We start from the raw sequence: 27447 nt of genomic DNA on the forward strand, positions 1-27447 counted from the left end.
GAAAAGAAGTGGTATATCCAAGGAAAGACAAGATTGTGCACTTTGGCTCTAGCAGGGAAGTATATGGCATTGATTCTAGAAAGTAGTGAGGAAGGTGTTGATGAGGTATGAAGACAGATCATATCCAGTTGTCCTCAACCTAGGATAGCACCAACACACTGGGGTGTTGGGTCCCAGTGAGTGTAGAGTACTACTGGAAAGCCAGGGATGCTAAAAAGATCTGTAAGATCAACAATGAAAAATAGTCTTACTTGAAATGCCAATGGTGCACAATTTGAGAAATACTGAGTATGGTGTGCTAAATTGAAGAATAATTAGAGGATTTTGAATAGGGTAATGCCATAATGGATTTGCATTGTAGAAAGGTTATTTCAGCAGTGAGAGGCCAAGATCATAAGGAAAGAGTGGATAGGAGACCATAGAGAAGAATAGAGAGAAAAGGACACGTTTGAAAGATATTTAGGAAATACCCTGGCAGAACTTGGTGATCATTTGGATATGGAAGGGTAAAGGAGCAATAGAGTAGAAGAAAATAGCTACTAGGTTTCTGGCTGGGCTGACAGATAGTTCCATTAACTGTGAAAGTAAATAAGGGGCAAGCCTGATAGAATAGGGCATGTTGTATCATAAATAAGTATGGTTTTGAGGTGCCTGATGGAAAGCCGGGAGATGAGGTCTGTCCGAAGGTAAAAAGGCTCTGGTTTTCAAGTAAATGAGCCATCCAGATTCAAGAATCATCAGTAGAGGTGAAGCTTGCTATGGGTGAGTTTACCCAGAGAGATGAAATAAATGGCAAGACAAAATTCTATGGAAAGACAGTATTTAAAAGGTAGATGAGAAGAAGAAGAGACTGAGTCCTACAGATATCAGAAGAATCATGAGGGCATTTGCCTTAGAAGGCAGCCAGGGGGGAATAGTTTCATGGAAAATAAAATAACAGGGAGATGAAAATAGAAGTACCAAAAACAATCCATTAGATTGCTAGGAAGTTGCTGGCCATTTTAACAAGCTTCTTCATTTGGTGTAGGATGGTGGGAAGCACAACTTAGTGGGTTGAGGAATAACAGGGAAGGTAGATAATACATAGCCAGTTTAAGTAAAACGAGATAGGATCCTAAACAGGCAGAATTTTTCTTTCTTCTGAATGTGTAGGAGAGACATCAATAAGGACAAAGATTAGAAATCTATTTTTATGCTTTCTAAAATATTTTTCTATTGTGCAGTTCTCTGTTTTCCTCTACAAATGCAAAAGTTTTTAAGTTATCTGCATATGCATTTTTAAAGTGTACAATTTAATAGTTTTTAGTATATTCATAGATCTGTGCAACCAACACTACAGTCAATTTTAGAACTTTTTCATCACCCCAAAAAGAAATCCCGCACTCTTTTGCTGTTACGTTTCTCATCCCCAAGCCCTAATCTAGTTTGGTTCTACTGATTTCCCTGTTTTGGACATCTCATATGAATGAAATCATATATATGTGGTCTTTTGTGACTGGCTTCATTCACTTATCATATTTTCAAGCTTCATCCGTGTTATACCATGTATCAGTACTTTATTCCTTCTGTGTATATGTTTTTATTTAAATTAATATATAGGTGAATAATTCATGTAGTGGCTAATGATAAGTTATTACTAATGTCAGTGTGGATTAGGAAATGTCGCTGATTGAATTTTGTGAGAAATCAGATTTGCTTCATTGATGGCTCAGTGTTCCCTCAATGAAACACACAATTAATTACCAGATGTACATGTTACGAAATTAGTCAGAAATGTGGCAGATTTCCACTAAAGCTTTCAAGATGTTAAGCAGGTTTATTTTTAGTGCTATAAAATTTAGTCACCCTTTCATTTCAAAATTTTTCTTCATATCGTTACATCTTTAGCTTCTTCTCAGCCCACTTCAGATGTTAAATAATACTTTATCTGGAATTCCTGTTTGCAAGAAATATTTTCAGAGGCTACACTAACTACTCATTACTGAATTTAGAACCTAGGAACCTGAAGTTGTTCTTGATAGAGATTACACTCACTGACATGATGTTGTACCCTTTTTTGTGTTGATTTTATACTCATTTTGTGTAAATTCCATATGTACTAAAGACATAAGGATAATACGGGTAACTGTATTAAATCTCTAATGGAGGGGAACAACCCCATGGATTAATCCTGGGAATGGATGTTTTTTAAGTTATTTGTTTTGTTCTGGGGAACATTGTGTAATTGCTCTGTGTTTGAAATACTTTCTAAAATTGCTTTTATTAGAGATAAGGTTTAAGTAATTTTATTTCTTATCTATTATGGATATTTGACCAAGATCACATGGAACACTGGGAAGGGGGTGGTCAGATGGAAGTGTTATTGGTTTCTTCTTTTTTCTTTGCCACTGGGTATACTAGCTACACACACTTTCTCTAAAGTTAGTTCCAGTGTAATGACTAGAACACTGATAACTAAAAGATTGTTGCTTCTTCATTTTAACTTTAGGCAGTAGTTTATTGATCTTTTTTTTTCCTGAGGAAGATTGGCCCTGAGCTAACATCTGTTGCCAGTCTTCCTCTATTTTTTGTACATGGAATGCCACCATGGCATGGCTTGAAGAGCAGTGTGTAGGTCCGCACCCAGAATCCGAACCCACAAACCCCGGGCCACCAAAGTGGAGCGCCTGAACTTAACGGCCATGCCACTCCTCCATGCCACTGGGCCAACCCCTAGTTTATTGATCATTTTGATTGAGATCCTTATTTTTATTATTTAATAATAGACAGCATGTATTGGTTCCTTGTAAAGGTTATATAATAACAATTTCGATAAGTGTGACGACTTTTAGGTTCATGTGCTAAACCTTATGCCTTAAGAAAAGTAATTTGTGGATCTGTTAGAGTCCTATATGTAGTGCTTCTATAAAGGATTATTGATTTTTAACTTAGGACCATTACCAAAGTATCTAACTTTGATTATAGATTTGAAAATTTAGAAGCTTGGACTAAGCTATAGTGGATAAAATGCAGGAAGTGTACATCTTAAGAATTTAAGGGAATTATCAGCCTTATTTTTCTAACAAGTTCTACTTTTTAGTAACTAAAAGTTTAGTAAACGAAGCAGGGGAACTTAATTTAAATAAACTGGTCAAGATAATAGTAGAAAGTCCTCTGCAATCTATAGATCTACATGTGAAAGTAAGAAAAAAGCCTTAATTTGTATCAATGGCTAGTAAAATTGTTATAATTTGTTTTCTTTCATGGAGACAACAGAAATTTCTTTTTATTGGCAGTACATTCACTGAAGAGCGTTTCATATATCGTATGCCTGTTGTTTAGCTCAAAACACAGGAAACCAATTTAAATGCACCATTTCGTGAACGCTGAATAAATTGCCTGCCTCCGATTCCTTTTTTTTTTCCTACCATAAGTGAATAAAATGTATCGGGAAAGTTACTGAAAAGTATATCATCTCAAGATAAATTGACCCTAAAGAGTTAAAAGAAAAGGAGGTCTTATAGTTAAATAAATAATTTTTTTGCATGGGGGAACCTTATGAAGTAAAAATTCATTGTCTTCCCCCTAGAATTTAAGGAAAATAAATGTTAAAAGACCTTCTGGATGAAATAATTTGATTAACTTACTCCATGCAAATATATTTGTTGAGCACCTCTATATAGAGTCCAAATAACTATATAATGATAGTTGTGATAAATGCTATTAAAGAAAAGTATAAAAGAAACAAGTTTTAAGAAATAATATGATAAGTTGTTCCAGGCAAAGGAAAGAGCACGTTCAAGGAACCTGAGAAAGGAAGGGGCTTGGCAAGTACAGAGATAAGCCGAGATGATAAAAGTTTTGTGAGTAAGGGGCAGGAGATGAGGCTAAAGAGGTAGGTAAAGACCCGACCATGCCTGCCTTCTAGGCCATGTTACAGATTGTCAGTTCTAACCTAAGAGCGGTGGGAAACCAGTGATAAATATTTAACCAAGGCAATGATGTGTGGTCACGTGTGTTTTTGAAAGATCTTGGATGCTCCAGGTAGAATAGATGAGAAAGAAAACAAGGGAAGAATAGAGAGAGACAGTATTCTACTATTGGAGTAGTCAAGCTAGAGATCCTGATTGCTTGGATCCAAGGTCGTGGCAGTGGAAATAGAAGAAAAATGGATAGAAGGTAGATAAAATTTGCAGTAGTAATTAAGTGCATAGGAGGGTTAGAAAACGGATTATAATGGGCCAGAGAAATGCTTCGAGCACAATATACTGGGTGGAAGGTGGTGCCACTTACTGAGATGGGGAAACTAAAGGAGAATCAGGTTTGGGGGCAAAATTGAATGTTGCTAGATTTGTTAAAATGTAATCCTGCTTTTACCTTTGGGTTTGACATCACCATGTAGGCATGTATTTCTCTTGATTTTTCAACTAATATTTTAAAAAGGATGGTGAAATATTACTCAGTTTTCTGAGACTTCTTTTGCGTAGAGGTAGAGGGAGGATCAAACTCCGGGCTGATGTGTAGACTTGCAGGTGACTTAGGCAGGGGGCACTGTCCTCTCTATTAGAATTTGAGAAGATCTACTTTGGAATTTCTTTGGGAGGGAAACGTTAACCTCTTGGCCTAGTTTTCTTGATCTGTAAAATTTCAGGAATAGGAGTGAATGATCTGTAAAGCTACTTCCAGCTTTAACATTATATGAGTTTTCTTTTTTTTTTCTCATGCACATGAAATTTCCAGTGAGTGCAGGAATACACTCTTGAGCCGTGTTCTTGGTGTGTGAACAGGGAGGTCCTTTGGGGAATGCTACCATGAATTTATTACACTCTAAGTGCGTGAAGTAATAGGACCCTAGTGGTCCAAAGGAGCACATGCAGGTACTCCCTAGAGTCCTTGTTTATTTTACATGTTGGAGGCCTTTGGTTCATTTTGACTTTTATGGGAAAAATTCCCAAAGTGTTAGAAACATATAGTAGCAATTTACGGAATGACTTGAAAAGTCTTCTCCTGAGTTAGTTAGTAATGTAGTTCATACTTTTCTTCTATAGTTCTATCTATAGACTAGCATTGGATTCCCATAGGAGTATTCCTGTCGTTGCTGGCATTGCATGTTCTTTAGAGTACTGTTTCTATGGAGTTCAGCATAACAAAATCATGAGCCTAACTAAAGACGTCTGTTTTCCTGCTACCTCTCAGCTTACTGAGTAAGGAAGTAAAGACTAATACGAGGTTATTATCTATCTATTTGCAGAACAGGCTCCAATATAGTGATACTTAGCAGATCAAAATATCTCTCTTTTAAGGATGGCCACAAGTTGATAATTGTTGAAGTTGGGTAATGGTTACATTGAGGTTCATTACACTATTCTCTCTACATTTGTGTGTGTGTGAAATTTTCCATAATAAAAAATTTAAATGTTATCTTTCATTCTTTTAGAACATTACTTCTTTAGAAAGCATGTAACTATTCTAGCATCAAGCTTGTGATATTCCTGATGTGTTTTTAGGAAAAGAAATTTAGCAGTATAAATTCAACATTTATGATTATTTCAGTGTTAAGTGTTACATATAAGAGTCTTCATATTTTGTTTCAGGGACAGAATGATGCTGTTGAAATTGGAACAAGAAATTTTAGATTTCATTGGTAATAATGAGTAAGTCCTGATATTTAACAAGAAAACAAATTGTCATCACCGTTCTCCTTGATTTACTAAATTAGTTTTTCTTCTCCTTCTAGGTCTCCACGTAAAAAATTCCCCCCAATGACATCTTACCATAGGATGCTGTTACACAGAGTAGCAGCTTACTTTGGATTAGACCACAATGTTGATCAAAGTGGGAAGTCCGTCATAGTCAACAAAACTAGCAATACAAGAATGTAAGTATACAGAAATGCAGGTATATGTTATTTATATGTGTAATAATACTTTACCTTTCTATAGCACCTTTCTTCTGAGGTTTTCCATGTTTTAGCAGCCTAATTAAGCTTCATAATAACATATGGTCCTATATGATAGGGCCAAAAAATACATTTGGCTCACTAGATACAGAGTGCACCTGTCTAGACTGAAGTAAGGCAGATGAATGAGGACTGGTTTTAAAAAACCCTCGAACGTCATAATATCAGTAATATAACCATTCTCATGGATTTTTAAACTAATATAATTTAGATAGCAATGCCCAACGTCAGGGAAATTTGTTTAAAAAAAAAAAAAAGTGGGGCCGGCCCCGTGGCATAGAGGTTAAGTTCTTGTGCTCCGCTTCAGTAGTCCACGGTTCACAGGTTCCGATCCCAGTCATGGACCTACACACCGCTCATCAAGCCATTGCTGTGGTGGCATCCCACATACAAAACAGAGGAAGATTGGCACAGATGTTAGCTCAGGACTTATTTTCCTCACCCAAAAAAAAAAAGGCAAATTCTGACACCCTTACTTTTAATTAATCTATCAGTTTACCATTCTTTCCATCTGTGTTTTTACCCCATTTCTCCCATAAATCTCAAGAAGGTAGGACTGTTGGTTAATACAGTATTATCCATAATGTTGTGTCCCCATTCTGGGCTACATAAAATTTGCTGAGGAAAATTATAGGAGGAGACATTTGCTTTAGAAAGTGATAGCGAGGCTGGCCCCATGGCCAAATGGTTAAGTTCACGTGCTCCGCTTCAGTGGCCCAGAGTTTCTCCAGTTCAAATCCTGGGTATGGACATGGTACCACTTGTCAAGCCATGCTGAGGTGACACCCCACATGCCACAACTAGAAGGACCCACAACTAAAAATACACAACTATGTACCAGGGGGCTTTGGGAAAAAAAGGAAAAATAAAATCTTTTTTAAAAAGTGATAGCTTTATAGTGTTAGTAAAATAGATTGTCAGTGCTGGTCTTTGGGAGGCAAAGCCCCAAGGCAGAGGCATCTAAAATTGTAACGTGGACACAGCACCTCTTCTGCCTATTTGTAAAGCTAATCCTAAAGCAGCTTGTTGAGTTCAACTAAAATTTGTACTTTGGTAGGGATTTGCTTATCAAAAGCATTTTCTGTATCAATCTCACACGTGGCAGCAATGCATCTGTGGTAATGAGCTGCAGTCAACTTCAGGTGTCATAAATAATGCTTTTTAGTTCATTATTTTTCTAGCTTTCTTAAGGTAGACTTCTCTCAGGGTCTTATCTATGAACCATTCTGTTTGCGTGGTTATATTGAATTCGCTTATGTCACTTCTATTATAATGGCCCTTACACCTTATAGCTGCCATGTTGTTTGTTCAAACTAAGTTGATTTTCTTCCATTTCAAATAGTATTTTGTCAACTAAATAGATGTATGTATTTTTAAATGGTTGTTGCTACAACTAAACTTAAATTAATGAATATAGATGTCTTTGAACCTTTCCTTAGGGATTAAATTTTACCTGCAAATGTAAATCTGATTTAATTTTCCTCTTTCTGACCTTTAGTCTTTTTAAAATATCCTCATCAATTAGTTTTTTCCCAGTTAGTTATGTCATGGCTGAAGTAGGATAGTGACCATTAAATATTAGCTGGACGGAAGGTGAATTGAGCTCTAAATCATTTAACCAATACCTTTCAGTGTTACTCGGAGCTGCTGGATACCCAAGCACATGTACATTAGCAGGCATTTTGACTAACATTTTGACTGGTGACTCTCTAAGGTTTTCAATACAGTGTAACCTCAGTTATTTGAATGCTATGGATGTCGCAAAGCTTTAGGGTTCTCTTTATCAAGGTAATCAAAAGTTTAGCTAAACAGATGTTTATGATGTACTTGAAGAATGGATCAATAGCATAATTATAACTAGTCATTTCGGATCATTGAAGTTACACTGTATTCTTATTTTATATCTTCTGGAACATGAAGAAGATTGTAAATCAGAAAACCTTAGAGATCTGCTCCACACTGAATAAAACAAACTTACGTTTTCCTCATAGGCAGATTACCCGCTCCAGCCTTGAACCAGTAGTGTTGTGGATGTCAACAACCCGGTGCCCACTGGGGTGTCTCAATGGAGCGGGAAGGTGGCGATTGCAGGGCAGTAAATTCAGGCATCTATAAAAGAAAGAGGTAAGACAGTCTTAAGGTTAGCTGAAATGCCTGCCAATGCTATTTGATGTTTGGGAATCCAGCTGCTCTTAGAAAAGTTGCTAGGCCCTTGGTTAAACCTGATAGTTCACTTTGGAACAATAATCTCTCACCCAAGTACAAACTCCTTGAATAAGAAAATGTGACTTTAAACAACTAACAAAAATAGTTGCTATAAGTAAATGGGGCGATCATGTGGCAGAAATAACAACATACTGCCATTGTCAGACTAAATAGACAATCATTCAAACTCCTAAAGAAAGCAGTCTTTTTCTAATCAGTTTGATCATGAAACTATTTTTATTCTTTTTATTTTTCTCTTTAGTTCTGTGTATGGCTTTATGTGGTTATCTACTCTCTGTTTCACTTATCTAAGTATATTTTAACATAGAGATCTACTTCAGCTTACTTAGATAATTTTCATTTTTAAATCTTCTTTTGCATACTTTGAGAGGTAGACACAATACTTTACTAAAAACTCACTATGTTAAAACAAATATTCAGAAGTGTTACTTGAATACCATATATAATGGAATATCTGGTCAAGATTGCTAAAAATGTCATTATTTGGTTTAGAAACTTCCCTGAGGTATTCATAATTAATATGTGACTGTATAATATATATTTAAACTATATGTAAAAAAAACTACTTAGGGGTTCAATTAGACTTTCTTTATAGCCTGTAAATATGTTTTTTATGTATTGTTTTAAAAGAGTAATTCTAATTTTATAATAGGATGGTATTAAATCACGTGTTGAATGAATTAATTTGTTAAAGCTGAAAGTATATTTAGAAAGTGAAATTTTACATAACTGTGATTTTCCAAGGGCCACAATCTTGTCTGTGTTCTGGATCTCAGTAGATCTTGCCACATTTCCATAGAGGAAAGACCAAGTCAGCCATAAAATATTTTGTTGAGATTTCATAATCATTACCTTAGGTTACAAAATTGACCCTCAAAAAAGAACTTCTCTTTGTTAACTTGCTTCAATGTACCCTGCTGTAATTAAGAATTCTTGGTCACTTGATTGCATCTTGAAGTACTCTCTTAAATCAAATAAAAATATTTGATTACTTTCAATTATGTAACATCAAACTGGGTACTCTAGGAGTACTAACATAAAATACAGTGCTATACTTTTTTCTTTATCCCAGATTTTTTCTTAGACTTGGAGCAATGCAAAGAGACAGTACAGGCTTTGAGTCGTACGTACCGCAGCTCCAGCCATGCCTTGGTCATGCACTAGGCCTTTGACCTTGGACAGTTGCTTAAGCCATTTGAAGCTCAGTTTTCTTAGTAATATTTGTAATAATACCAAACTTTTACTGAGTGTTTACTGTATTAAGTTTTGTTCATCTATTAATTCATTTCATCTCAGAACAACCCCATGAAGTAGGTACACTATAATTACCATTTACAAATGATGAAACTAGGGAATAGAAAGGTTGAGTAACTTGTGCAAATCCTAAAGCAACGAAAGTGGTAAAGCTGAACATTTGAACCTGAGCATTGTGATGCCAGAGCCCACACTGTGTTTCATACGGCCTTTCAATCATAACATGCAGGAGGTAATATTTTCTCATAAAATTATTGTGAGGAGTAAGTGAGATAACGTAACTATCTATTAATGGCACTAGTGAGTGATAGTTTTTATTACTTTTCATAAAATATTATATTTAACTTTTCTCTAAATATTATGTATTATCTTTTTTGTTCCCCTGGGTATTTTTTAGACCTGATCAGAAATTTAATGAACATATTAAGGATGATAAAGGTGAAGACTTTCAGAAACGATATATCCTCAAGAGAGATAACTCTAGCTTTGACAAAGATGATAACCAGGTAATCTAGCACAATTAGAGTATTTTTACAAGTGCAGGACTTATACTAGCAAATCATTTTCCCAAGAATTAATTGTTCTTTTTTCTTTAGATGAGAATACGTTTGAAAGATGACAGAAGAAGCAAATCTATAGAAGAAAGAGAAGAAGAGTACCAGAGAGCTAGAGACCGAATATTTTCCCAAGATGTATGTACTGACTGATATGTAGGTCTTCATGTTAGAATTTATGCTAATTGCATCATAGAGGCTCCTCTAATCTATTGATCACATTTATTTTTAACCACATGTGTTACTTATAAAGTCACCTTTTAAAATATTGAGATCTGCCTTGTTCATGTTAATAATTTAATAGCTTTTTATGTAATACTACGTTGCGTTATAAATTTTTCAGAAGTGGGAAGCAGATAGACTACAGGAGTAGTATGTTGGACTGAATATATATTTTGTGTAATATTTTTTCTTCCAGGATTCTCACAGACGTGAGATTTTTAGAACGTTAGTTACTGTCTGCAAAGTCATGTGCTCTAAGTCCTACTTGTTAGTGGGTTTTTCTTTTTTTTTTTTTTTTAAAGATTTTAATTTTTTCCTTTTTTCTCCCCAAAGCTCCCCGATACATAGTTGTATTATATTCTTCGTTGTGGGTCCTTCTAGTTGTGGCATGTGGGACGCTGCCTCAGCATGGTTTGATGAGCAGTGCCATGTCCACGCCCAGGATTCGAACCAATGAAACACTGGGCCGCCTGCAGTGGAGCACATGAACTTAACCATTCAGCCACAGGGCCAGCCCCTAGTGGGTTTTTCTTGATAAATAACTTGTTTCTTTTAAAATAAAGCTAAAGCTAATTCGGGGCCAGCCCAGTGGCATGGTGGTTAAGTTGACCAACTCTGCTTTGGTGGTGCAGGGTTCGCAGATTCAAATCCTGGCCACAGACCTAACACCACTTGCCAAGCCACAGTGTGGTGGGGTCCCACATGCAAAATAGAGGAAGATTGGCACAAATGTTAGCTCAGGGCCAATCTTCCTCACAAAAAAATAAATAAATAATAAAGCCAGTTGAAATTTTAGACTAATATTTGTTTTCCACTTTATAAGAGATTATACAAAAGAGATCTGTTAAGTGGCCAATTATTTTATGCATAAGTTTGAGAAGAGAATTGGTTTGGTCTTACCAATATCTGCTCTGTGCAGTACTCGGCACCTTTCAAGGATATATGAATGTTTGTAATTTGTGTCGACACTGCCAGATACAGAAATTTCCTCTGTATAAAAAAACAAAGTAAATAACATTAAAATCTAGACTACCACTTGAGTTCAGAATATTCATTCAACAAATCTTATTGAACACCTATAGTAGGTGCTGTGCTGGGCACTGGAGAACATATTCATGGACAGTTATAATAATTTATCCCCCAAACCACCCTATATATGGTAGATATTATTGTTATTTTTATTTTACAGATAAAGAAACTGAGGCTCCAGGAAGCTAAGTAAGCTAGCCAAAGATCAGACAGCTAGAAAATGACCAAGTTGGGATTTCAACCCAGGTCTTCTGAACTCAGAGCCTAAGCTAGATGTATTTCTCTATCTGGTTTATAAGACAAATGAAGTCTCTACCCTTGCTGAGTAGCCAGCTAATGGCAATATGGTGATTTGTGTAGAGTCATAAAGGTAATATAGGCAGCACAGCAGAGAAGCACCACAAATAATGGGACATGGCACAGAAGCACCATACACCAAAATTGAGGAGAAAGAAGGACAGTTACGTTCTTCAGAGGAGACCTAAAGGAGTGAAGTGTTCCAAGTAGAGGGTCAGAATTTGCAGAGGCCCGGAGATAAAGGAGAACTTGACACATGAGGAGTTGAAAGATTCGGAGTGGTTGGATTATAGTCTGTGTGACACAGGAAGTAAGGAAAGGTTAGATTGGAGAAATAATCAGGAAGCAGATGACTTGATCTTGAAAGCTAGTTAAGGTGGTTGGGCTTTTAACTAGGGCAAATGTCAGCAAACTTTTCCTATAAAGGGCCAGATAATAAGTATTTTTGGCTTTTTCATACAGTCTTTATTGCAACAGCTCAGATCTGCCTTTTTAATGTGAAAGCAGGCATAGATAGTACGTAAATGATGGGCGTAGCTATATTCCAGTAAAACTTTTACTTGTAAAAACAGGTGGCTGGCCATAGTTTGCTGACCCCTGTGCAAGAACATCAAGGAGCAATTAAAGAGGGAAGAGGAGTGATCAGATTCTGATCGGATCAGAAAGACATTTTAGAGAGATTGCTAGGACTTCTCTTGTTTAAATTGGATGAAAGGGGCAAAAACTCGTAGCTGAAAAACTAGTTAGAAGACTGTTGTAATAATACAAGGAAAAATGATGGTTGCCTGAGCTAGGGTTAACAGCTCCAGAAGAGTTTGGCTGTAAGCTGCATTGAGGCATAGCTGCTTGTTTACTGCTACAGCCACGGGCAAAAGCACCGGTGATCAGAATATTTGTCGAGTAAGCAAAGTGAAATCACAGACTGGTGTATACCTTGAATATATAATAATGAAAATGGGTTCATTTTTGAATATTACTACGCATGATTTTTATTGTCATCATTGGTTTACAGATGGCATTATGTATTTGACAAAAGCTCAACTTTTTATATCTATTCTTTCTTTTTAGTCCCTGTGTTCCCAAGAGAATTATATTATTGACAAAAGGTAAGGGAATTTTTAACATTTGTTTTGGTAACTGTCTGACTGATGCTAATAAAAATAAAAATGTCTTATTAAAATGCCAACAGACTCCAAGACGAGGATGCTAGTAGTACCCAGCAGAGGCGCCAGATATTTAGGTATTGGGAGCATGTTTTCATACAGTCTTGAAAAATTTAGCATTTTTTTCTTTATTCTCTCCCTTTTTCTCGATTAGCTTTTCAAAGTTTTATTTCTAAATTACAGGGTCAATAAAGATGCTTCCGGGAGATCAGCAAATAGCCATCAAAGCAGCACTGAGAATGAGCTGAAGTACTCTGAACCACGACCCTGGAGCAGCACGGATTCAGATAGCTCTCTCCGAAATTTCAAGCCTGCTGTAACCAAAGCCAGCAGCTTCAGTGGAATTTCAGTCTTGACAAGAGGTGATAGTTCTGGAAGCAGCAAAAGCATAGGCAGGCTTTCAAAAACAGGTATAAATATCTGTCTGGAACTGTGCAGTCAAAACATTTGTTTCGTTAATGTTGTCTTAGCTCGTTATTTATCATATGTGGCTTCTGTAATTATCCTAAGATACAGAATTCCTACCAGCAGTGCATTGAGCACCTCCAAAATACTTAAGAGGTAATATGTTTATTGATATTTGGGTTTCATTCTCTTTGGGAGAGAGAGCAATGTACAAACATCAATTAAAATAAGAATCCTCTATTGTGACATAAACTTAATCAGGCTGGTTCAATGAAAAGTCATCTCATGTTTGAGTGTCCAGAGGTGGTTGGAAATTCTTTGTTGCTTATTTATAGTTGAAAGGCATAGTTTCTCACCTAGGACTACTTAACAGTGATTGTATTTTCTATGATAAAATTCTTCATTTGTCATTCAAACAATAAATAAAATTGCTGAGAGAGGTCAGCCCAGTGGCGTAGCAGTTAGGTTCATACATTCCACTTCAGCAGCCCAGGCTTCACCAGTTTGGATCCAAGGTGAGGACCTACACGCCACTTGTCAAGCCATGCTGTGGTAGGGGTCCCACATATAAAGTAGAGGAAGATGGGCATGGATGTTAGCTCAGGGCCAGTCTTCCGCCACAAAAAGAGGAGGATTGGCAGCAGATGTTAGCTTAAGGCTAATCTTCCTCAAAAGAAAGAAAAGAAAAGAAAGAAAAAAAATTGCTGAAGAGTTTTTGAGGAATTTAAAAACTAAAGTAAAACAGAATGATGGAATTATTATGAATGAGTGGAAATTTTAATAACATACTCATTCTCCTAGCTTCTTTGCTTTTAGAGTATGTAACATTTAGGCTCATAACATTTCTCTTTTCACTTTCACTAACTGGCTTCAATACTAAAGAAGCTCACATCTCTTTTAAGGATCTTTTATTTTTATCCCAAAATGAGCATGAAAGTCAGCAGAAGAGGCACTCTCTGTTTAGCCTGTTTGGGTTGTACAGATTATAATTGAAGGGAGAGATGTGTATTTGAAGGTGACAGTATTTTTTTAGCTCTTGACTATAGTCAGTGCTTTCGGTTGTTAAGGCTTTGATTGGCACTTGTCACCTTTTTAACTTACAGTGTCGAGATTAAAAATGTCTTAGTGTATATTATAGAATATTGCTAAAGATAGGTAAATTTTGTGAATATAAGGAATTTGCATCTGTACCTAATGGGAATTTATTAGAAAAATGGCCACTTAGTCATCCTAACAGAAAAAAACTACTCATGAATTGTGGGAAAATCATTTAGACACACTGCCAAATTAAAACATTTGAAGAACATGTACTATTTATAATCTGTATTATCTTCAGAGATGAAAAGAAATATTATTTAACTCTTTTAATAAGAAAAAAGATCTTTTATATAGTTCTTGTCATTAGTCATTTTGGCACAACTCAAAATAGAAATTATCCTTGGGAAGACACTCTGTGTAGTGTATCATATTTGTTTATTTCACTCATTAACTGATTGATTTTCCATCTGAGTCAACATTTTTATTTAAAACCTAATTAACTATATACATCCTCAAAATCTTTTCCTTTCTTTCATTGTCTGATTTTCCACCTTTACCTGTTATACTGAAAGTCAGTGACATTTTCAGTTTCAATGTAATAGAAAATAAAATAGATTGCAGGCACGAAAGCAGTTAAAAATAAATTATCAAATCAGTTTATTGAGTACAGTGAGAAATAAATTTTAAGCTGATACTAATATAAGTACTTGGAATATTTTTCATGCTCTCTTTGTCCCTTGATTTGATAAAAAATTGAAAGTTGACTTTACATTTTAGTAAGATGCTATGATTATGAGCTGAAAATGAAATTCTGCAGTGAATCTTAACAATTGTTTCTCTTGATAAAGAATTTATCATTTTTGTTATTTTCTACACTACTCTTAATCTTTCTGTGTTCTTATAGATAAGGGGTTTCTGATATAAGAGGTTTGGGGCATTTGGCTGTGCTAAAGTTCTTTTTCCTGGGGGAAAATTATAATCTGTATATTCCTAGGTATTAATCTAAAAGGTAAAATGTACATAACTTTGTCCTTTTGGGAATGTGGGTGATGTGCTTTTTGTGGCTGTCTGTGGCTGGTGTTATTATAAACTTGCTTAAGTTGCATGTTTTGGCTATGACTTCTCTGACAACTTACATGATCAGTTTGCTGTATTAAACTTGTTCATGGTGGGGAGGGGAAGCAAAATTGTACAGTAAATCAAAAATAACCAGTGCTTTTTCTGTGGTAACTGCATGTTATGCAATGTGAATTTTATTGTTACATATTTGAAACCTGCATTTTTATATGAGATTTAAAAAATCCATATTTTTCATTACTCCTCCCCTAGGTTCTGAGTCTTCTGGTAGTGTAGGGTCATCCACGGGCTCTCTTTCTCACATCCAGCAGCCTCTTCCAGGTACAGCTCTCAGCCAGTCTTCTCATGGCGCACCTGTCGTCTATCCAACTGTCAGCACTCATAGTTCTCTTTCCTTTGATGGTGGCCTAAATGGGCAAGTCGCACCTCCTAGCACTAGCTTCTTTTTGCTTCCCTTGGAAGCGGCAGGCATACCACCTGGCAGTATTCTGATCAACCCACAAACAGGTTGGTATCCAGAAAAAGGTGTTTATTTCAGTTGAGATATCAGGAATTATCTTAAAATTAAAGAATACATATTAAATGTATTTTCTGTATATGTGTTGTCAGCTTTTTAATTTTTCATGAGTAATTAGCATTTTCCCTAGAATTTTAATAAAAACATTTATGCTAAAAAATATTAAAAGACATTTATATCAGAAAGTATTTTTTGTGGCATCCATGACATCATCTTTGAGGCCAAAATAATGGCCTAACTATACATAAAAAAACAATTCAGGGGCCGGCTCTATGGCCAAGTGGTTAAGTTTGCGCGCTTCGCTGCGGCAGCCCAGGGTTTGGATCCTGGGCGCGGACATGGCACCGCTCGTCAGACCATGTTGAGGTGGCGTCCCACATCCCACAACTAGAAGGACCTGCAACCAAGATATACAACTGTGTACAGTGGGGGGTTTGGGGAGATAAAGCAGGGGGGAAAAAAGAAAAAAAGATTGGCAACAGTTGTTAGCCCAGGTGCCAATCTTTAAAAAAAAAAAAAAAAAAATTCGTTTCCTAGAAATGAGACAACCACCTTTGAAAGAGCTTTATTTGATAAAACAATTTTTATCTTGGGGAAAATAGTATGCATTTCATGAAGAAGGAGAAAGTTAAGAGCTCTTACTCATTATATAGTGGAGTGCAAAGAACTTATAGGTAATTGTCCTTCTAAATATGTAATTGTTTTCTACTGAGGAAATACTAAAAGGACATCTTGTTAGTAAAAGAAAACAGGTAGTCAGTATGAATTAATATTGACAACACATAATCTTTGCAATTAGATAATTTGCATTTATTGAGCATCTACTTTGTGGCTTGTACTATGTTAGATACTTTAAATACATTATTAATTATCTTTTTAACAGCCTTGTTAGGTGAAATTCCCATTTACAGATATGGAAACCAAACCTTGGAGAGATTAAAAAGCTGCAGTCATAATACATTTCATTATGTATATTGGCAAAAATGACTTACATAAAGAAAACGTGATTTTTTTAAAAGATTACAAGAAATCTTGGTTTCTATTCAAAATAACGTAACCCAATCGTTTGGTAAGATAATGAAAACAACCTTAAATCATTTGATAACCTTCCTTAAAACTTCATAGACTTAGGGGCCGGCCCAATGGCGCAGTGGTTAAGTTCGCACGTTCCACTTCTCAGCGGCCCGGGGTTCGCCGGTTCGGATGCCGGGTGCGGACATGGCACCGCTTGGCAAATGCCATGCTGTGGTAGGCGTCCTACGTATGAAGTAGAGGAAGATGGGCATGGATGTTAGCTCAGGGCCAGTCTTCCTCAGCAAAAAGAGGAGGATAGGCAGCAGTTAGCTCAGGGCTAATCTTCCTCAAAAGAAAAAATATCTATTTTACTTCCTGTTGTATTTTATTCAAAATACATTAGTTAGTATGTTTCTGGTAACATGAAAGATTCAGTTGAGTAGGTATTGACAGAGTGAAAAACTGATCTACTTGAAACTGAATTGTATTCTTAATTTTAATTGAGTCCAAAAGTGATCTCTTTGCTTTTTGAGAGCAGCGTTACAACTCATTCAATGTTTTTTAGACAGTCTTTAAGTTACTTTTAAATGTGCTTTCACTCAAATTTTCTCTACCATTTTTTTTCAAAATTATTTGTTAATCAATAAATACTCAATATGACTTGTTTTTAGGTATCTCTAACCATCACATAAATTATCAGGAAACTGATGAGAGTAATTTGATTTTGGAGGACTTTTCCCACTTGATAGTAAGGGAACAGTGTATTCTTCTCTCCCAAATATTATTTTATTATTTGTCATCAGTTTACAAAAAAAATAGAGATTTACCATAGAAGAAAGGATTTTTTGAAGGCACTTTAAGCAAATATTATTCAGTCAAATTTCTCTTATTTTCTTCTGTATTCTTCCCATTCCAAATGGGTATCATAGTCAATGGTCAGTTTATTTCACATAGCCCTTTCTTTGTTAAAAAATAATCTGGTGTATAGTAAGGAAAAATACTAATCTTTGAATCTCTTTATATATATACACATTGAAAAAAGTCTGGAAGAAAGTATCCAAATTGTAAACTATGAGATTTCGGGGGACGTATTTTCTTTTGGATCTCTATTTGTCAGTTATTTTCCCATAATAAAAATACTACTTTTATATAATAAAGAAAAAGTTTTTCAGAATATATGTGTTAGAGAAAGAGAGTAAATTTATTTTGCTTAGTTACTTAAAATATCCTCCCAATAGGGGCCGGCCCCATGGCCGAGTGGTTAAGTTTGCACACTCTGCTTCAGCGGCCCGGGGGTTTCACCAGTTCAGATCCAGGGCACAGTGCTAGCACCGCTTATCAGGCCATGCTGAGGCGGTGTCCCACATGCCACAACTAGAAGGACCCACAACTAAGATATACAACTGTGTACTGGGGGGCTTTGGGGAGAAGAAGGAAAAATAAGAAATAAATAAGAACAAATCCCTAAAAAAAAGTGTGTGTATATATCCTCCCAATAATTAGTAAGCAATAAGAACAAGCCTCAAAATTAATACTAAAGTTCTCCCTAATTTTATCTCCTATCTATGAGTAAAGTTCACTGGAATTAAAAAGAAATTATTTTACGAAATTATTTAGAATTTAAAAATTATTTACAACTTTTTGCAAGTTAGAAGTCATAAAATAAGGACACTGCTGTCAAGTCCACAATTTGAAATTTGAAACTGTCAACCATTTTAACTTTCATGTAGGTTTAATTTATTGAATACCTGCAGTGTGGTCTGTAAATTAGATATTTCTCACTGCCTAATAGAGGCCAGTTAATAATTTCTGAGTATCCCAAGTGAAGCATGTTTTCTTCAAACTGAAATGTATTGCATTGCCACTGGACCGCAGTCCTATAACTGAATCCCTTGAGCAAAATGTGTTTCAGAATTCAGAGTTTTTTGGAAAATACAATGTACTATAAAACGGCTTCAGTAGGTTCTGGAGCAGCACCCCTATAGTAAAACACTGCAGCAAAACTTTTGAATATTTACTCTAAGTGGGAAAAATAAAGACTATTAATACCTCATGTAAGGTCAGACTTTGCTTCCCAAGCCAAGGAAATCTTTTGGTTTTCAGAAACTTGAGGCTTTTGGAGTTGTGAATAAAGATTGTAGAAATGTGTTGTAAATTGTTAGTAGAATGACCTATTTTCGATCTCTATTGTAAACGATTTTTTTCCTCCTTTTTTAATTTTTCAGGTCAGCCCTTCATAAACCCAGATGGGAGTCCAGTTGTGTATAATCCTCCTATGACTCAACAACCAGTTAGAACCCAAGTGCCTGGACCTCCTCAGCCTCCTCTGCCACCCCCACCACCTCAACAACAAGCAGCTAATCACATTTTCTCACAGGTGCACATATCCACGATTACATAATGCTAAGTTCACCTGCCTTTGCATATTTGGGACTAAATTCACTAATTATAATTGAGATAGCCTGAGTAAGTATCTCTTAGAACTTTAAATATTCTCCACCAGCGGTGTCCCACTCACTCCTCATAGGAAGAGAAGTTAACTTCAGGGGCTTTTCAGCCAATAAATACAGAATATATATTGGAAAGAAGGGAATTTTATATCTCATGGGCCTGTGTGGTGAGTATTTTATCCCCATTTCATAATAGCAAGAAGTGGATGATAGGAATAAAAGAAAACACTAAGATTGTTCATTATCCCAATAAGCAGTGAGTTGGTTTAAGAGTCAACAGATAAGCAGTCAGAAGAAACTGAGTTGAGTTGCTCAAGTTCTGCAAGGTGCTCTCCATTCCACCTACCCTAGAATGATAGAGGCAAAAACATTCTGAGTTAGAATTACCAAAAGCACAGTTATTAATATTTTGAATTTGGATATAAACACTTAGAGTTTACACATACATTTTCACATTCAGGCTTTTCCCCTATAGATGTGTTATTCATCCTTGCAGAACTTGATTTATACCAGTGTAAACTCTTATACTTTCATTCCATCTGTTAAAAATTGTGTAACATATTAAAGACAGTTTGTACAGTTATACCTCTTTTTCCCTGTAAGTCTATCTAAATATTCCTCTAGTGAGGACATGGGAATTTATATCATTTGTATTGCAGGGGTGAAGAATGTATGAGCAGTTTGATCAAGTTCTCAAATATTTTGAAAGTCATGAAAATAATTGTTCCTCTCGCAATTAAGACTTCTGATACTGGGCAACGCAGTTTATCTAAAGTAGAAAGACTTCTATGGTTTTGATGCACTTCTAAGACCACCAAATGAATTCGTATAGGTAGAGTGAATTGCCTAAAACTATTTCCAAAGACTCCCATATCCACTTCCCAACCCCATTTGATTTAATACATCCAGGTAACATCTTAGGCTACAAGAAGTGCCCTCCCTGGCCTTCTCTGCCTTGGCTTCATTCAGCCTTGTCCTGGAGTTTCCCTTTCCCTTTGCTGTCATGCAGTTGTCTTTGCAGTGCTGTGTATTTCACCAGGAACTTTAAAAGGACTGATTTTCATTGCATTTCATTCAGTGGAAATAATGTTAGTCTGGCAGCTTCAAAAAGTTCTAAGGGTTTGTCTTTGGTTGTATATCTCAGATTATTATCTCTTAGAAATAACTTTATCTGATTTAGTTATAAAAGACAATCCTAAGTGAAGGTGTAGACAGCTTAGTTTAGAAATAGATGCCGTAATGGGCTGTAATTTGAAACCTTGGGGTATGCATCAAACTCCATGGCTGATTTTCCTGGCATTGCTTCAGGTGTTTCTGATAATTCATCATCAGATACAAAAACAGAGAACTGATGAACAAATGATACTCAATAGCTATCTTTTGCACACTAAGGTAATCCATCCATGAAATCTCAAATAACCAAACAAAATAATGCCATGGCTTCCAAAGCCTTAGGACAGGCTACGTTTCTTGAAACCAGTCACTTTAAGTGGATGTTGTTTTGCAGCCAGTTGCAATTTAAGTAGGAAAAGGGAGTTGCTAAGGTTTTTTTCTTTCTAAGTGGTGTCAGAATTCCACTTTGATCGGCAAGTCTTCTAGCCCACATTTTTCTCATTACTACTTGACACTCTGGCAGGCATTCATTTATGCCATTGGTGCTCATAGAACTCTTCTTTCTTTTATCTCCTAGCAGACTAAAGGTTTTGTTTCATCTGACACTTACATAGTAGGTCAAATTGTCTGGAAAAAAGTTATGTCTTAATGGTTGTCTGACTTAATAACACAGCGAATAGCCTCCCCTTGGAAGTTCTAAAGCTATCGCGCCTCATTTAGTATAATGCATGCTGCCATCCATTAGAAAGCCTACTAATTTCTAGTCAAGAGGTTAGTGAGGAACCAGTGGCTACTCTATAGGTCTTTTCAGCTTTTACTTTTTTTAGTACTTTTACTTTAATTCTAGGTTTTTTGGGATTCTAAGCTAATCTAAGCCTTTGATTTTTTAGAAACTCTTGTGTTGATTTTGTGATAAAGGTGCAACTCATTATACATCTTAGTTCTCACAAGAATTTCTCCTTATTTAGATTACTCCCTGGGCAATCTTACTCATTTAGGTAATTTTACATTTTTAAAGTCTTCTCTTTGGAAATAGTGTCCAGCAGGAGATTCGTGTGTATACATTTTAACCAAAAGTAAAGGATTTTCATTAGATAAAATTACCTGGGTTTCTCCACTGCTTACTTACACAGCTGTCTACAGATCACTTAACTTACCTGCCTGATTTCCACCTATAAAGGGGATTAAGATAGTCTTTAAGCCAATATGTACATTACCCCTCTGTAATAAACTACAGAAATGTAAAATTGAGAGAATAAATCAGATGTCATTGTTAGCCTCTTGATGGCCAGCTCTAGTCCCCAAGATTTAGAAATGATTACATTTTTCATTTTTTAAAACACCTCTTTTTTGAATGCCCTCAGGAAACAAAACTTCTTTTTTCCTGAAATGCAGAAGTATTTCATTAGTGGAAAAATTTCAAGTAACCAGTTTCTCGGCTCCTAACATGTGGTCTCAATAGAAATTTTTAGTTGTAAGAAAAATGTGTTTATCTTCCTTATATAAAAGAGATCTGTGTGTGTGTGTGTGTGTGCCTGTGTCTGTATGTATGTGTCTGTTGTTCTTTAGGCTATTATTCTTAATGGTACCCACAGTACATTTTTCTTAAAGAATTGCTAAAATTTAGACACTTTGGTTCCAAAAGAGTATCTAATCATGCTTTATCGAATTGAGAGGTTAATTGGCATTCTTTAAGTTATTACTGTCTGATAATAAGAATGAGTGAAGTTTTTCTTTTATTCTTTAGTGTTATCTTATTAAGGAGAGCAGCCCCTTTATCAAACCAGGAAGTAAGGAGACGTGGTTTTGCTTTTACTGACTTAACCCAGGGGTCTTGGTTAGATAATAGGATTTGAAATGTCTAAAGTACCTGTTTCAGAGACTCTGAGAAATATTTTTATGAAAAACTTATCTTTCTAATTACGTATTAGATTTAAGTATAGGTATGTTCTCAAGAATTTCACCATGTAGAGTTTCTTCATTTAGCAATGTTTTTATTGTTTCCTATATTGTTCTACTTAAGGTGACTTTATAAATGTATTTAAACTATTGCCAAAAAAAAGTGTTCCATTTTATGCAGTTCTTCTGACATTAACGTTGTTTGCCAACCTGTTATTTCTTAGCCTGTTCGTCCTCTGCAGCCCTCTTCACAGCCTGTTCAGTGCTCTGCAGTCCCTTACCCATCCCCGCTCCTGCCAGTCTCACCCACCCAGCAGTACTCCGTGGTACTATATCTCTATTCACCTCCTGCGTTGTTTCTGTGGATGGATGTGTGCTGAATGCTCGTGAATGTGATTATGTGATTTGATCTTTTGTGATTTTTTTTTTTAAGTCAGGGATGCATATATACTGAAAAAGTATTTCTAGCTTGTATTAGAAATAAATTAATTTTTTCTCTTCCATAAAATATCTGTTATATTGGCTTACTACAGTTATTTTATAAACCCTAATCTTTTCCTGAAGATTTATATTTTTATAATAAAATATATTTTATAATGAAGTAGTTTTCAGGTCGGCTATTCTAGGCCTAAGATATTTTAGCTACTTTTCTCATTGAGGTCAGTGCAGGTCTGTGCAGTCCTAGGGTGGCAGCTCAGCTGTCATCTGGGTTTAGGCTTTCTATTCTTTCTGCAGTCCCATGGGTGCAGTAGACTTAGTACCAGTTATTAGGGTGAATAGGAGATTACAACTGCGTCAGACATGCTTCTAAATACATTTCCAAAGAAGAATATTCCTAGATATTTGATCCATGACTATAAAGTAATGGTACCCTCTTTAATTCAAAGGATGCCCCAAGTTTATACTTCTCTATAAAAGCTCAGGGCCTCCACTGCCATGTGTTCTCTGTGTGACCATCTATAGTTACTAAGCATATGAGACAATAATGTAAAGTACCTCCTGCACAGTGCCTAACATGAAAGAGGTATTGAATAAATGTTATTTCCTTCCCTTAAAATGAGTCTCCCGGGCCAGCCCCAGTGACCTAGTGGTTAAGTTTGTCGCGCTCTTCTTTGGTGGCCTGGGTTTGGTTCCTAGGCATGGACTGTATACCACTAGTCTGTCAGTGGCCATGCTGTGATGGCAGCTCACATACAAAAAGAGGAAGATTGGTAACAGATGTTAGCTCAGGGTGAGTCTTCCTCAGCAAAAAAAAAAAAAAAAAAAAAACGAATCTGCCTAAGAGCCGATATACTTTTTTCAGTGATGCTGATATTTTTCAGACTATATGGCTATCATATTTTTGAAACTGCTTTCAAATTAAATTATAAGCTATATCTTAAAATCACTTGACACTTTAGAAACGTTTTGTTTTATTGGGGCTGTTTTTGCTTTGAGCTGAGGGTAACCTTATTTATCAGCCTTGGCTCTGAGTGATTTTCAAAAATCACTTCCAGTCTGAAAAAATGAAATTTTGCCAACATTAAGAAGGTTGACAACATTAAAAAGAATAGCATAAAAGCCTCAAAAATGTTTAGAGAAATCGCAGATTGTTGGAATAAGAAAATGACTTTGCCAAGATGACTCTGATGGTGGTGATAGTTATGGTATCTCTTTTTAAAATATTTGATCATGTTACTTTGTAATTACAGCTAGTAGGTATATTTAGGTATATTTTTCCCTTTTGAATCTACTCATTGAATTAAGTGAATAGTGCTGGAGTATGTCAGAGCAACCATTTCGGAAAAATAAAGCCATATATTTTCAATCATTAAATCACGTTTTCCTTTTTCACTCCCTTATCTTCTCCATTGCCTTAATTTACTTTGCAAAAACCAGGAGACTATAGAAATTATAGACATGTCAACTTTGATCTGACAGCTTAATTGCCACAATTTTTTAAGTAACTTTTTTTCAAATTTTTCCCTTTAACAAAATTGGTATATATCGTTGTCAGTCTGTAGCTCCTTGGGAGCAGAGAAGTGCCATTTTAACCCCATTATTGTCATTTCAGTTAATATTGTCTAGACTTGTCAGAACTGGCCCTAACACTGTTGAATTAGAGAAGCATTTGTCAGATGGCATATAAATCATAACCCTATCTTGGCTGGGCACCGTTGGCCTGCTCACCAAGCAGCGAAAGCAGTAAGAAACTGCCATCTGGATTACATTTGTCTAACATCTGACTTAAGGAACAGACTGAGAAACACTAGGGAAGAATAGAATTTATGGCCAAATTATTCTTGAGAGATTAGAAGACCAGGGTGCATGGATTTTATATATTTTATTTAATTCCTGCTAGTATATTTGATTGATGTGATAGGAATTACAAAGATGCATGGAACCTGAATCTTGCCCTCTGAGAAGAGGAGCAATGATTTAAAGCGAAAAGTGATTAGTACTGTGCCTTGCTACTTACTGGTCTTTGAAGACCTTTCAGAAAATGTTAATTGTGTAATATAAAAGTGTTCAGTTTCCCTTCCACGTCCTAATGTGCCTTTAATCTTCATTTAAATAAGTGTCTTTTCATTTTTTATTGTGGAATGTTGTTATACTCAACTCTTTTCTGCATGCTATACATTTCCATTAGATATATTTCGTAAGTAATTTGTAATGAGGACATTGTAATAGTCCTACCTTCATGTCTTAGAGTTCTAATTTTCTTGAAGCTGTTCTTTTATTAGATTGTGTCTGTTGTAGATGTATGATTTCCGTAATATATACCTACTGCAACTCATCTTAAGATGTATGAAATTTTTTTTTTTCATAAGTCTGGTCTCCATATGGAAAACTTACTGATTTCTGACTTTTCCCTTTTTTAACAGGACAACCTTGGGTCTCAGTTTAGCCACATGAGTCTTGCCCGCCAGCCATCTGCAGATGGTTCTGACCCTCATGCCACCATGTTCCAGTCCACTGTTGTTCTTCAGTCTCCACAGCAGTCTGGTTATATCATGACGGCAGCCCCTCCACCACCACCACCACCACCGCCTCCTCCTCCTCCTCCTCCCCTACCTCCTGGGCAGCCAGTCCCTACTGCTGGCTATTCTGCCTCTGGTCATCCTGTCAGCCAGCCTGTGCTCCAGCAGCAGGGATATATTCAGCAGCCCTCACCACAGGTACATTGGTTTGTCATCTTTTCTCTCCCATGGAGTCCTCTCATTTAAGATCAGCTTTAACGTTAGACCGTGTATTTTTAATTTCACGTGGAGAGAATTTGTAAAAATGTGTAAACAAGCTTGTTGTCATCTTCCCTTCTCTGTAGATTTTGTAGTGCATGCTAGACAACCACATGACAGGTAGACACTTCAATAGGATGGTTAAACCGTGTGACCTTTGACTTTCCTTCTGACTCTGAGAGGTTTGTTTTGTTTTATTGAGCTTAAGAGAAACCAATAAGGTAAATGCATTATAAAAATAAAACGATGCATTTCAAGAAGTAGATCAGTTTGGGAAGAATTAACATTTTAACTCTATTGAATCTTCCAATGCAAGAACATGTTCTCTCTCCACTTACTTAGAGCTTCCTTAATTTTTCTTAACAGTATTTTGTAATTTTCATTATAGAAGTATACATATATTTTATTAAATATATAGTACTTAATGTTTTTAAATAATATTCTAAAAGAGATTATTTTTAAATTTAATTTTCTGTTAATTGCTAGTGTAGAAGTTGATTTTAGTATATTAATCTTGTATCCTATGGACTTTCTGAATTCAATTATTCTAGTACTTTTTTGTAGACTGCTTAGGATTTTCTACATAGGTTATTTCTACATACATTATCCTTTTCAGTCTACATGCCTTTTCTTTTTCTTGCCTTGTTGCATTAGCTAGGAGCTCCAATGTTGAGTATATTTACAGCCCAACAGGTGGAAGTAAAATCCCTAGAATCGGTGTATTAGCTTAAAAATAAGTTTTGAAAGTACATATTCTTCCTTGTTTCCGATCTTAGGGGAAAGCATTCAGTCTTTCACCATCAGTGGTGATAATATCTGTGGGGGGTTTTTTTGGGTTTTTTTTTTAAGATTTTATTTTTTTTTGTTTTTCTCCCCAAAGCCCCCCAGTACATAGTTGTGTATTCTTTGTTGTGGGTCCCTCTAGTTGTGGCATGTGGGACGCTGCCTCAGCGTGGCCTAATGAGCAGTGCCATGTCCGTGCCCAGAATTCAAACCAACGAAACACTGGGCCGCCTGCAGCAGAACGCGCAAACTTAACCACTCAGCCACGGGGCCAGCCCCTCTGTGGGGTTTTTGTACATGCCCTCTATCAGGTTGAGGAAATCCTCTTCTGTTTCTGGTTTGCTGAGAGTCTTTACCGTGAATGGGTATTAAATCTTGTAAAATGGTTTTCTGCGTCTATTGAAGTGATCATGTGATTTTTTTCCCCCTTTACTCTATTAATAGCGAATTATGTTGACTGACTTTTGAATGTTAAATTAATCTCTCATTTCTGGAACATACCCCACCTGTTCATGATACCTTTTTTATATGTTGCTGGATTCAATTTGTTAATATTTTCTTAAGGATTTTTGCGAGTATGTTCATGAAGGATATTGGTCTGTAGTTGGCATGTGATGTCCTTTTCAGGTTATAGTGTCAGGGTGATACCTAAAAATGAGTTAGATATTGTTCCTTCCTTTATTTTCTAAAAGAATTTGTGTAGGAGTGATACTATTTCTTCTTAAATGTTTGCTAGAATTCACTAATAAATCCATCTGGATGAGGAGTTTTTTGGTGGGGAAGATTTTAAATTACATATTAAATTTCTCAGTAGGTACAGAAGTATTCCAATTTCCTGTTTCTTTTTGGATCTGATTAGGTAGTTTGTATCAATTTCATTCATGTTGTCGAATTTATTGGCATATATACCCTTATTAAACTTTTAATATCTTTAGGATCTATAGTGGTATCACCTCTGTAATTCCTGATATTGGTAATTTCAGTCTTCTCCCTTTTCCTTTATTAGTTTAACTAGAGATTTATCAATTCTGTTGATGTTCTTCAAAGACCAACTCAGAATTTCATTGATTTTATTATTCATTTTCTATTTGAACTATTTCTGCTTTCGCTGTTATTATTCTTCCTACCCATTTTAGGTTTAATTTGCTTCTTTGTTTCTAGCTTCTTAGGTAGAAGCATAGATCAGTGATTTTAGATTGTCCCTTTCGAAAATAAGCACCATCTTAGCTGCATTCCACAAATTTGGATAT

The 27447-nt window shown here is 35.9% G+C and overlaps 1 protein-coding gene across 14 annotated transcripts in view; it reads left to right on the top strand.

Annotated features, from left to right (window-relative positions):
- R3HDM1 (R3H domain containing 1) overlaps positions 1-27447 on the top strand; it is a 115029-nt gene that overhangs the window by 23793 nt on the left and 63789 nt on the right. For 3 of the 14 annotated variants that reach the window (XM_008516914.2, XM_008516917.2, XM_070579615.1), the window contains 11 exons: positions 5574-5633; positions 5717-5857; positions 9816-9924; positions 10015-10110; positions 12589-12626; positions 12710-12760; positions 12867-13093; positions 15456-15710; positions 18960-19111; positions 22421-22522; positions 25061-25354. In XM_008516914.2, coding sequence (XP_008515136.2) covers positions 5574-5633; positions 5717-5857; positions 9816-9924; positions 10015-10110; positions 12589-12626; positions 12710-12760; positions 12867-13093; positions 15456-15710; positions 18960-19111; positions 22421-22522; positions 25061-25354 — 1525 coding nt within the window. Of the gene's footprint in view, positions 1-5573; positions 5634-5716; positions 5858-7929; positions 8063-9815; positions 9925-10014; positions 10111-12588; positions 12627-12709; positions 12761-12866; positions 13094-15455; positions 15711-18959; positions 19112-22420; positions 22523-25060; positions 25355-27447 lie in introns of all 14 variants that reach the window. The other 11 variants (XM_070579616.1, XM_070579617.1, XM_008516916.2 and 8 more) reach the window with 6 other exon arrangements.

The sequence above is a fragment of the Equus przewalskii genome, chromosome 17 (assembly GCF_037783145.1).
Source record: "Equus przewalskii isolate Varuska chromosome 17, EquPr2, whole genome shotgun sequence".
NCBI lineage: Eukaryota > Metazoa > Chordata > Mammalia > Perissodactyla > Equidae > Equus > Equus przewalskii.